Raw genomic sequence first — 12,622 nt, 5'->3', positions numbered from 1 at the left:
AAATAATTTGGTTAATGTGCTTATATTGAACAGTTTTATAGACTGGATACATTTGAATACATTTTCTTATGTTTTTCTATCAGGTGGAACTCACAGGTCACAGCATCTTTGACTTCACACACCCATGTGACCACGAAGAGATCAAAGAAAACCTCAGCCTGAAGTCAGCAGGTAAGCTTACTGCACAACCTCCCAAACCCATGTCACAACCCACACACACACATATATATATATATATATATATATATATATATATATATATATATATATATATATATATATATATATATCATGTATGTATACATATATGTATACATGTATATATATCCTAACATGTTTCAACATTCCACTTCATTGTTCCCAATGCTTAGGTCTTGTTGACAGTGTGAGAAAATCAAGCAACATACATACTCTCATAACAAGACAGGACTTGTTCCGCTAAGTTTCCTTGTTTACTCCAGAGTAATATGTGGAATAAAAAAATTCCACTGAAGTTGGGGAAACCTAAAATGACCCTCTAAATGAAAGACTCTACTCTATGAGCTGCAGACCAGGGCAATATTAGCACACAGTTCAGTTAATGATTAAGCATAAAACTACCAGCAGACGTTGCTTTATTTATGCCGGACTGGCACATTGGAGAAAATAAGATGGTAGGGACTGCATGATATCCACCTGTTTGAAGCAGGTCTTTTGATAAGTTTAAAAAGTTTTGATAAGTTTAAAAAAACTCAAAGGGTTTGATTTGTGTAAAATGTGCAAATGATCAGAACTGATGATCTTTTTAAATAAATGCTCCAGAAAAGTGTTTTTAAGTGAAGCAGATTAGCATTGATGTAGATTTTTTAAACAATCATGACCGGTTAAAGGAGCTAAGGGGAAAAAGTCTACAACCCTGAAGATCACGTATGATCTTCTGCTTCACAGTAGGCATGAGCGATAATGGTCCCACAGTCCTTTTCCTTCATGGAGCCTTCTCAGGGGAACTGATTGCTTTACTAAGAAGTAAATCTCTGTTGCATGGCTGTGTTTCTGCCTTCAAATCCTCATTCAGAGAAAAGCATGGATAACCAGCAGAGAATCAGATGCGGATTTATAAAACTTTTTCATTGCTGTTGACTCAAAAAAGGGACTGAAGGCTTTTAATGACCAATGTTTATACCAAAAATGAACTTTTAAATAAACTTTTAAGGTATATTTTGGCCCTTGAGCTTTATACCAGCCCTGAGGGACAGTTTTAAACAAGTCACTTGCTGCATTTAAACAATATGGATATACATACAGTAAATTTCAGAGGGCTTTACTCCTGTTGAGGATTTTCAGATGTTGTCAAATTACAATCACAAACCTTTGGATTTTTGTGTGGCAGAACGACAACCTGGGGGAAGACTATGATAAAAAAGCTTCTCATTTTCTCTTGAGCTTCGTTAGGGATTGGACGGAGGACGTCTGTTAGTATCGGTGTTCATTCTTGTCTCTGATTCTGGGGGATCAGGCTCTGATTGGACCATTATAACCATTTCTTTTAAGCTTTGGTTGTATTTTTACAGAAGTTGTCCACCTATTTATTATGTCTGCAGGTCTTCCAGAGCAACCATCTGTTCTTTTGTTGCTCCTCCCATTAATCCTCTTCCTGTCCAGCTTGTTAATTTAGGTGAAAAAACACTTCCTGGTCGGTTTTCAGCTGTAGTGCTTGTGTTAATGATTGGATAATATTGTTTTATAAGCTAACAAAGCTCTAAGCTTGAACCTAAATTGTCTTCCCTGTTATGTTAATTTATCTACTTGTAACTCTGAAGTGAAGTCCTAATCTAAGAAATTTCTGAATAAATCACATCTTCTATATCAGTTCTGCTGAGCCCTGTTTAGAACACAGAACATGCCAGATTAGGACAGGATGTTGCATAATCCTGGAGATTTAATTGGCAAGTGTCCAGAAAAAAAGATAAGGACAGAAGGTCAGAGGTCGCACACTGCAGAGAGGAAATTAAAGCTGCTGGGTTTGTGTGTTTAGAGTAGGCTGGGAGTTTATCATATCGTTTATTGGTATCGGGATAACAATTTTCTAAATTATAACTTAGGATTAACTACGTTTTAAAAGCTACAAAAATATTGAACTTTAGTTACTTTGTGCCTTCTTAGTGAAAAAAATCAAATACTTGTGCTTTTCAAATTTTTATTTCTAGATATATGTATATTTTTTATTTCTTTTTACAAAACATGTTTCTTGTTTGCAACAATAATGGAACAAAATTCACTGCATATTTTTCAATGAGGCTTTGATTTCTGAGACCTGCAGTGACAGGCAGATGTTTACCTTAGAAAGACAGTAAAGAGGTAATAAAGACTTTGACACTTGTATCTTTATCACCCTACTGCCCCATAATGTGCTGATAAGATTCAACGTCCTTATTATTTGAAGGTACAGTAGTAGCCAGTCAAAATTTCCACACTCTCCTTGGCTGGTGCTTGGCTGGTCCTCGGTTTTTCCCTTGGCTGGTCCTTGGCTGGCTCTTGGCTGGTCCTTGGTTGGCTCTTGGCTGGTCCCTGGCTTGTCCTCGGTTAGCTCTTGGCTGGTCCCTGGCTGGTCCTTGGTTGGCTCTTGGCTGGTCCTTGGTTGGCTCTTGGCTGGTCCTTGGTTGGCTCTTGGCTGGTCCCTGGCTGGTCCTCGGTTAGCTCTTGGCTGGTCCCTGGCTGGTCCTTGGTTGGCTCTTGGCTGGTCCCTGGCTGGTTCTTGGCTGGTCCCTGGCTGGTCCTTGGTTGGGTCTTGGCTGGTCCTTGGCTGGTCCTTGGTTGGCTCTTGGCTGGTCCCTGGCTGGTCCTTGGCTGGTCCTTGGTTGGGTCTTGGCTGGTCCTTGGCTGGTTCCTGGCTGGTTCTTGGCTGGTCCCTGGCTGGTCCTTGGTTGGGTCTTTGGCTGGTCCTTGGTTGGCTCTTGGCTGGTTCCTGGCTGGTTCTTGGCTGGTCCCTGGCTGGTCCTTGGTTGGGTCTTTGGCTGGTCCTTGGTTGGCTCTTGGCTGGTCCCTGGCTGGTCCTTGGCTGGTCCTTGGTTGGCTCTTGGCTGGTCCCTGACTGGCCCTTGGCTGGTCCTTGGCTGGTCCTTGGTTGGCTCTTGGCTGGTCCCTGGCTGGCCCTTGGCTGGTCCTTGGTTGGCTCTCGGCTGGTCCTTGGCTGGCCCTTGGCTGGTCCTTGGTTGGCCCTTGGCTGGCCCTTGGCTGGTCCTTGGTTGGCCCTTGGCTGGCCCTTGGTTGGCTCTTGGCTGGTCCCTGGCAGGTCCCTGGCTGGGCCTTGGTTGGCTCTTGGCTGGTCCCTGGCTGGCCCTTGGCTGGTCCTTGGTTGGCTCTTGGCTGGTCCCTGGCTGGTCCTTGGTTGGCTCTTGGCTGGTCCCTGGCTGGTTCTTGGCTGGTCCCTGGCTGGTTCTTGGCTGGTCCCTGGCTGGTCCTTGGTTGGGTCTTGGCTGGTCCTTGGTTGGGTCTTGGCTGGTCCTTGGCTGGTTCCTGGCTGGTTCTTGGCTGGTCCCTGGCTGGTCCTTGGTTGGGTTTTTGGCTGGTCCTTGGTTGGCTCTTGGCTGGTCCCTGGCTGGTCCTTGGCTGGTCCTTGGTTGGCTCTTGGCTGGTCCCTGACTGGCCCTTGGCTGGTCCTTGGTTGGCTCTTGGCTGGTCCCTGGCTGGTCCTTGGTTGGCTCTTGGCTGGTCCCCGGCTGGTCCTTGGTTGGCTCTTGGCTGGTCCCTGGCTGGCCCTTGGCTGGTCCTTGGTTGGCTCTTGGCTGGTCCCTGGCTGGTCCTTGGCTGGCCCTTGGCTGGTCCTTGGTTGGCCCTTGGCTGGCCCTTGGTTGGCTCTTGGCTGGTCCCTGGCAGGTCCCTGGCTGGGCCTTGGTTGGCTCTTGGCTGGTCCCTGGCTTTTCCCTTGGTTGGCTCTTGGCTGGTCCCAGGCTGGCCCTTGGCTGGTCCTTGGTTGGCCCTTGGCTGGTTCCTGGCTGGTCCCTGGCTGGTCCTTGGTTGGCCCTTGGCTGGCCCTTGGCTGGTCCTTGGTTGGCTCTTGGCTGGTCTTTGGCTGGTCCCTGGCTTGTCTCTTGCTGGTCCCTGGATGGTCCTTGGCTGGTCCTTGGCTGGTCCCCTACAATTAAGTAATTTCACTCTGGGATTATTAAAGTATGTCTGATTCTGATTCCTTTTCAAACATCAATCTTTGTAGTTAAATATTTTTTATGTCATTCCGTAAAAGTTCGAAAAATCCACTGGACTTGTTGTTCAAGATTTGAAGACGTTTCGCCACCTCTCCAGGAAGCTTTCTCAATTCAAATATCTGGATCCGCAGTGAGTTTGAGACTATATAGAGACAAGGCCTTGTATTGCTTGAAACATTCAAATGGAAACCAATGAGTGGGTCGTTTGGTGTCATTTTTATCCTGTAATATCTGAAACCTGTCTATGATTCTGAAGGTCGGTCGTTAAAGGGGGGGGGATTGTCTCCTGTAATAACTGAAACCTGTCTATGATTGTTAAGGAGGTATTGTTCACTGGCTGGATATTTTTTATGTTATGATTTGTGGACATAAAGATCTAAAGGGAAGCATCATCTCCTGGTCAGACCCTGTAATTCAGTAAAAGGGGGGAGTCAGAGTAAAAAATATGCAAGAAGGGGGTCACTCCATTGGCTGGAAGTTTGGGGGGATTCTGCATGGAGTTGCAGGGAAGTGGGCTGCCATTCGGCTGGTAAGGGCCATTTTGAATGGCTGCTACTCTATCTGTGATATTTACATAAACTGGAACAGGTTGTATTATGGGGAGGCTTTCTCAAAATTTAGATTTTACACTTTGTCTTAGAGAAGAAATTGGTTCTGCTTTGCTAATTAATATAGAAATCTGTTAAACAAGCTGTTTTTGTTTTGTTTTTTTATTCTGGAATAACATCCCTCCCCCTTTAACAACCACTTATAATCTCTAAAGCAGAAGTGCGCCATCTGGTTTACAGTCCTCTTCCATTAGCTGCGTACTCCTCGTGTTTACATGTGCGCCTTGTTTGAGCTCAGAGAGGCATTTTACTCTGTTTGTGGTGAAGATAAAGACACCAGAACTCGTGACCGTAGCGCTCGTGAAAGACGCCACACATCGCTCGGTCCCCCAGCTGAACTTTGACCCCGTGATGTAACAGCCAAACCAGTTCCACGTCTTCCTGGGCTACTTTCCAGTTCACACATGGGAAGGCAGATATCAGCAGTGTTGACTTTAACTTCTTTTAGAGTTTACCGACAAGTAGCGAGATTTACACTGCAGTAATGAGAAAATACATTTCTTAGAATGAGAAACAATAGCAAAACTTTTTAGACCAGTTGGAGTTTTTTTAAACTAAAAAATTAAGTTTGGGCTTAAAGGGAAATGCCGTTTGTTGGATTTTACCTAACAGCTGGAAATGAATTAGAAATAAATAATTTGATATGAGTAGGGGCTTAAAACAAGTTGTTGTTCCACATATAATGTTGATAATCTTTTTTTTATGGAGAAAGAAAAGATATCTTTAGAAACAGGGAAACAAATGAACCATTCAGATCGAATCAAATTCAAGAGTTTAGGTTTTTGTTATTTAAGGACATCATGCAAGCATTTGGCTGCTGGCAACTGTAGAAAAAGATATAAACACTAAAGTTGATTTATTGTTAAGAAATAGTATCTGGAATTAGAACATTTAGTCATTCACACTTATAGTGACTTATATACTCTATGACAAAAAATGCATGATTTCCGTTACATGTAGCTAATTTTAGCTCAGACTAAATAAAAGCCACCAACTTCAGTATGAGGGAAAAAATATGTTAAAACAATGTAAAGCGCAGAATATAGCATTATCATAATAAATGTTTAAAATGATGTTTAAATATCATGAAATGTTAACATTAACTTCATTTTGAAAAGCCAACACCTATGGCTCCTGGCTAATAGATGAAGCTGTGCTGCTTTCAGTAGAGAAAGATGGCTGGAGATGTATTCTGGTACTCTTCAGACCCGTATGGCAAATATATTTATTTATTTATTTATTTACATTTTTTCAAAAGAATAAATAACTAGAGACAAACCTAATGACTTTTCTGGTGAGTTCAGGTAGTTCAAATGAAAGCAGCAATCATTCTAGCATTACTAATAAATATGTGACAGGAGCTGAGAGCTGCCCGAGTTTCTCTCTGCTTCCCTAAGGCTACGTTCACACTGCAGGCCTTAATCCTCAATTCCGATTTTTTTTTGTGAAATCTGATTTTTTTGCGTGTCCGTTCACACTTCCAAGTATATGCGACTTGTATGTGATCTACTGTGTGAACTGAAAGCGTTCAACTGAAGTGTCCCGCATGCGCACTCGAGGACGCGATGACGTCACATGTAGCAAGCGTCCTCAGTGTTTGCGGAAGTAAACATGACTCGTAATACCGCAGCGTATATTGCGTTCTTTAAGTTCTTCTCCAACAGGAGCAGGCACATTACGAACGAAATCTTTTTAAGAAGATCAAAAAGAAAGAGAGCCAGGTTCCGGTAAGACCCTTCGAGTTTGATCTGAATCGAGCTATCTCCCAAATATGAATTAACCCCTTGCTCACACTGGCTCCGGTGCGGTTACCGAGCTGACGGAGACCCCAACTCCCGCACACCCCCTCTCACACCGCCCTTTTGACTACGGTGCGGTGCGGCTCTGCGGCTCCGGCAACAGGTCCGGAGATTTAACAGAAGTTCACTTGAGTTCACGTAACTTCACGCGATAACACGGCCCAAATAAAGGATTTTTGCGAGAGCTTGTTGCGGAGGGCTCCGGCACGCCGCAAGGATAGCTTTCTTGCGGAATTTTCTGCAGCGACGGAGTGTCTCGGTAACCGCAGCCGGACAGCTCAGCAGCCGGTGAGAGAGGTTTACGTCTTTTTAATGACTTGGAATCACTGCGGCGCCGCACCCACCGCACCGCAACGGTAAGACCGGAGTCGGTGTGAGCCTGGGGTAAGTCAGCAACCTCACTTTCTCTCCATTGACTGCTCTCTGTGTTATCTTCCGCAATGGTTGTTAGTTTTTCCCGCCTCCGCTTAGTAGGACGCAGATTAGTAACGTTTAGTAACATTTGTCAAGTATCAATGACGTGTAGGTCGGATGAATGCGACCTGGCCGTACAGACACAGGTCGCATTTGAAAAGATCAGATACGTATCGGATTCAGGACCACATATCCAAGTGGCCTGGGTCGCATTTGAAAAAATCCGATCTGTGTCGTTCAGACTGTCATAAAAAGATCTGATACAGGTCACATATGGGCAAAAAAATCGGAATTGGGTCACTTCAGGCTGCAGTGTGAACGTAGCCTAAGTGTTGTCTCACAGGCACAGGCAGCTGCCTCACCTGAAAGGCCTGCATGCAGTCAGAGCGAAGAGAGCAGAGAGGAGACTTGCTCGGTTTTAGCTGGTATAACATAGGCACACAGCTGACCATGATTTCATACTTTACTTCAAAGCAGGATATAAATATGATATTTATATAACTATAAATATAGTTTTTATCATAGTTGCTCTTTTTTCTGATTATGACACAGCTTGAATCCAATCTGTAGCTACTGATGTGTAGGACTCATACTACTGTCTTTCTAATCAAATTAGATGTATGCAGTATGTAGATTAAGGCAAAGTATAACAAATCATATGCTTTTTAATAAGACAAGGTTAATGTGTGTTGCATTTTAATGACACTTTATTGATATAGTTCCTTATTATAGCTAGATATCTGTGAAATCATCAATCTTTTTTCCCTCAGTCCACATTAAGATTTTTATAAAATAGATCCTTCATTTAGGAGGGGTGTAATGAGATGGTTTTCACAATCATTGTGATGTTATCCTTTAAGAAATTGGAGGGCGAAATATATAAATCTGAATATCCCATGAAATGCATAAATAAACCATGAAATATCTCAATATCACATTTATTTATTTGTTTATTAAATACATAATGAAAATATTAAATAAAGGCTACCAGGAAATTGTAAAATGCACGATTACAGGTGCTGGTCATAAAATTAGAATATCATGAAAAAGTAGATTGATTTCAGTAATTCTATTTAAAAAGTGAAACTTGTATATTATATTCATACATTACATACAAACTCATATATTTCAGATGTTTATTTTGTTTAATTTTGATTATTACAAATGACAACAAATGAAAATCTCAAATTCATCATATCAGAAAATTAGAATATTACTGAAGACCAATAAAAACAAAGGATTTATAGAAATGTTGGCCAACTGAAAAGTATGAACATGAAAAGTATGAGCATGTACAGCACTCAGTATTTAGTTGGGCCTCCTTTGGCCTGTATTACTGCAGCAATGCGGCGTGGCATGGAGTCGATCAGTCTGTGGCACTGCTCAGGTGTTATGATAGCCCAGGTTGCTCTAATAGTGGCTTTTAGCTCTTCTGAATTGTTGGGTCTGGTGTATTGCATCTTCTTCTTCACAATACCCCATAGATTTTCTATGGGGTTAAGGTCAGGAGAGTTTGCTGGCCAATTAAGAACAGGGATACCATGGTCCTTCAACCAGGTACTGGTAGCTTTGGCACTGTGTGCAGGTGCCAAGTCCTGTTGGAAAATGAAATCTGCATCTCCAAAAAGTTGGTCAGCTGCAGGAAGCATGAAGTGCTCTAAAACTTCCTGGTATGTGGCTGCGTTGACCCTGGACCTCAGAAAACACAATGGACCAACACCAGCAGATGACATGGCACCCCAAACCATCACTGACTGTGGAAACTTTACACTGGACTTCAAGCAACGTGGATGAAGTGCCTCTCTTCTTTTCCTCCAGACTCTGGGACCTTGATTTCCAAAGGAAATGCAAAATTTACTTTCATCAGAGAACATGACTTTGGACCACTCACCAGTCCTGTTTCTCTTTAGCCCAGGCAAGACGCTTCTGACGCTGTCTGTGGTTCAAGAGTGGCTTGACACAAGGAATGCGACAGCAGAAACCCATGTCTTTCATACGTCTGTGTGTGGTGGTTCTTGAAGCACTCACTCCAGCTGCAGTCCACTCTTTGTGAATCTCCCCCACATTTTTGAAGGGGTTTTGTTTCACAATCCTCTCCAGGGTGCGGTTATCTCTCTTGCTTGTACACTTTTTTCGACCACATCTTTTCCTTCCCTTCGCCTCTCTATTAATGTGCTTGGACACTGAGCTCTGTGAACAGCCAGCCTCTTTAGCGATGACCTTTTGTGTCTTGCCCTCCTTGTGCAAGGTGTCGATGGTCGTCTTTTGGACAACTGTCAAGTCAGCAGTCTTCCCCATGATTGTGTAGCCTATAGAACTAGACTGAAAGACCATTTAAAGGCTTTTGCAGGTGGTTTGAGTTAATTAGCTGATTAGAGTGTGGCACCAGGGGCCATCAATTTTGAACCTTTTCACAATATTCTAATTTTCTGATATGATGAATTTGAGATTTTCATTTGTTGTCATTTGTAATCATCAAAATTAAACAAAATAAACATCTGAAATATATGAGTTTGTATGTAATGTATGAATATAATATACAAGTTTCACTTTTTAAATGGAATTACTGAAATCAATCTACTTTTTCATGATATTCTAATTTTATGACCAGCACCTGTATATGATTAGATCTACCATAAGTTACTTAGAAATACCTTCAGAATGGTAAATTGAATACTTAAAAAAATTATTTAAAACATATGAATAGAATTCCTCCACTTATGCATTAATTAATAAAAATGAAACAATGTATGTCTTGCTGGTCTTTTGCATTGCTGTAGAGAATGCGTTTGCGGTGTGCAACATGAGCTTTGTTTTGTCTTCAAGGGAGCCTCCATAAGAAAAGCAAAGACCTGAGCACAGAGCGAGACTTCTTCATGAGGATGAAATGCACAGTGACCAACAGAGGGCGCACTGTTAATCTCAAGTCAGCAAGCTGGAAGGTAAGGTCTGCAGATGTTAAAGGGATTCATCAGATTTTATTGTAAAGGCCTTCAGGATCTAAAATGGATGCATATTCACTTGGTAGGTAATAATATCCATACAAATGGGCTCTATGCCGAACTCGACTACTAACCTGAACTTAAGGCAGCTCCTTGTTTTCCTGTCTTTCCCTAATGTATGACCTGATTAAAGGTATAGTGGAGGATGTTCTTTTCTGGGTGGATCATCTAAATCAGTGGTGCTCTTAACTGTTAATCATTCTGGTGATATGTTTACAAAAGGCAGTCCTACATGCTTGTCCCCATTTTCACTTACTGCTAGTGAGTCTGACATACAGTAGTGGAAAAAATTGCAAATCTTCTTTTGAAAACTAAGCTTCTATGAGCAAACAGCAGCTTTTAAACAGAGTGTGCACGAGGTGGTAAACGCTCTCGCACGCGTTTAATAGGCGTTCCCTCTCAGTAGCTGGTACAGGGTTGTGCACGTGCATTTCTTTTTTAACTAGAGAGAGGACAAGTCTTTTCAAAAATGTGTGAAAATCCTCTACTCTACTTTTAAGCCAGGTGTGTATGGCGTCGGTAACCATGGCGACAATGGCCAGTCACACCTAGTTTAAACGGCTCATCCAAGAGAGAAAGACGGGAAACAAAGAAGCTGCTTTAAGTTCAGTATTGAGTTGTGCATAAAGCACATGAAAAGAATTTCCCACATAGATAAATGTAAATGTATTAGTTTAAGGATGGACTACATGTGAATTATTCCAGTCAGTTTAACCCAGACGTCTGCCCTCATAGGTGCTGCACTGCACCGGCCACCTGAAGATGTACGACGGCTGCCCGTCACGAGTCCTCTGTGGCTACAAGGAGCCTCCGCTCACCTGTGCTGTCCTGATGTGCGAACCCATCCCGCACCCGTCCAACATTGATGCCCCGCTGGACAGCAGGACGTTCCTGAGCCGACACAGCATGGACATGAAGTTCACCTACTGCGATAACAAGTAAGGGGAGCAGGAAGCCTATTACTCCATGTGACTCAGAGCTCGCCCTTGCAGCAGTCTGAACTCAAACAGTCTCATGCACTAGAGGGAGTGCATGCTGGAGCACCTGCATGGTGGGGGTTAATCTGTGGCATGCCACTAATTATAATGATTCATATTATTTACACATGCTTGAGCGTGAGGGCGTGCACGCGGCCGGTGGGTCTCATTGCCAATGCCGCCCTATATGGCAAAGCCGAGTTGGACGGCTGCCCATGTCGCCCGTATCAGAAACTGCCATTGTTCACACCAAACTACTTTTTGTTAAAATGCAAGTAAAAACTGGCAATTTAAAGCCCTGCAGGGAGAGTCTGCCCCCCCTTGTGGCCCAATTGTTGAAACACACATGCTAAAGTGCCCTCTACAGCCTTGAAGACTCGCTATACATTCCCTTTATTTTTTTTATTCCCTCCTGCCCTTCAGAGAGTTTATGCACACCACTGCATAATGTAGGTGAAATGAGGCGTTTGGCTGCTGTGCTGTTTTCCTCCAAAATGACCCATAAAACCAGACTTTATAATCTATTAATGATAATTTCATTTGTCAACAGCTTTTAGCTGCTGCTTCTATCTTAGCTCCTATGAAATCAGCAAAGGTGTGATTAGTTTTTTTGTAGTGGTTGAATTTTTGTCATCAAAATGACATCATAGGAAGGGCTTGTGTAATCCCTGCATGGTTGCCAGTTTGGCACATCCAGCTGCCAGCTGCTGATTCGGTATTCAGGAGCAATTGACCAGCAAATTGTCCTCCACGTATTGAATGCCCCAAACCTCGACCAGCACAAAGTAGGCATAGATGTGACTGAAGGATGACTCAGAGCAGGATTATGAAATAATCAGTTCAGATTAATTGGAGCTAACAGAGCGGTGGGGGGAAACCAGGTAAGAGTTGATTGTCTAATGGAGATGGTGCAGAGGGTGGAGCAACTGGTTTAAAAGTGAAGAATTAGCAATAAATTGGCATTTTCTATGAATCTTTGATGTTTCTGTTTAAAGTCAACAACGTAACTTGTAACTGTTGATTAGCTTCATCTACGTTTCCTTGTTGGTTTTGCACCAGGTGCCTCCATGTTTTAATAGGTACACCCTATTAATGCATACCGTTACATAAAGACTCCTATTGTTAAAATTGTTATCCTCATGGCTTGTTTAGATATTTACAGGGTAACACAAATAGAACAAGCTAACATTAGCCACTTAGTTAATTGCTGTTCTGCTTACTAGCCTGCATCCTGCTGCTTCACAGACACATCACTCCTAATGCTTCTGCATTCCCACTTATTGTTTTGCTCTTTTTTTTTCTGACTTTAACTACTGCGGTTCCAATTTTGGAAACAAAACGTTTGGCTTGTTCAGGAGAATTATGCCATATCTTCTGGTAAAGATATTTGTTTTCGTCAGCTTTCGTCATATTCAGCTTTTTCTGCATTTTTTCCCCCCATTGAAATGCATGTAGAATTCTCAGATTTCAACAAAATTCAGCTAAAAGTTCAGGCTGTTTGGACTACTTCAGCATACTTTCAGCTAGAAACACCATTCAACTTTTATGATGTTCTCCAAATATTAAACTATTTCTGTTTTAGTCAGCGTTTTGATATCTTTTACAGGTTTTTGTAAAATTGTGATTCCATTTTATAAA

General features: G+C 42.5%; 1 protein-coding gene across 1 annotated transcript in view; it reads left to right on the top strand.

Moving 5' to 3' along the window:
* The window catches only part of epas1b (endothelial PAS domain protein 1b), an 81,836-nt gene that overhangs the window by 40,087 nt on the left and 29,127 nt on the right, over nucleotides 1-12,622 (top strand). Inside the window, exons 4-6 of the mRNA XM_038303130.1 lie at nucleotides 84-171; nucleotides 9,832-9,947; nucleotides 10,743-10,945. Coding sequence (XP_038159058.1) covers nucleotides 84-171; nucleotides 9,832-9,947; nucleotides 10,743-10,945 — 407 coding nt within the window. The remainder of the gene's footprint in view (nucleotides 1-83; nucleotides 172-9,831; nucleotides 9,948-10,742; nucleotides 10,946-12,622) is intronic.

Source organism: Cyprinodon tularosa, unplaced genomic scaffold (genome assembly GCF_016077235.1).
Source record: "Cyprinodon tularosa strain WSP-4 unplaced genomic scaffold, ASM1607723v1 ctg505, whole genome shotgun sequence".
NCBI classification, from domain to species: domain Eukaryota; kingdom Metazoa; phylum Chordata; class Actinopteri; order Cyprinodontiformes; family Cyprinodontidae; genus Cyprinodon; species Cyprinodon tularosa.
The sequence above is the reverse complement of the archived record's forward strand: the minus strand, read 5'-3'. Positions and strand labels throughout refer to the sequence as shown.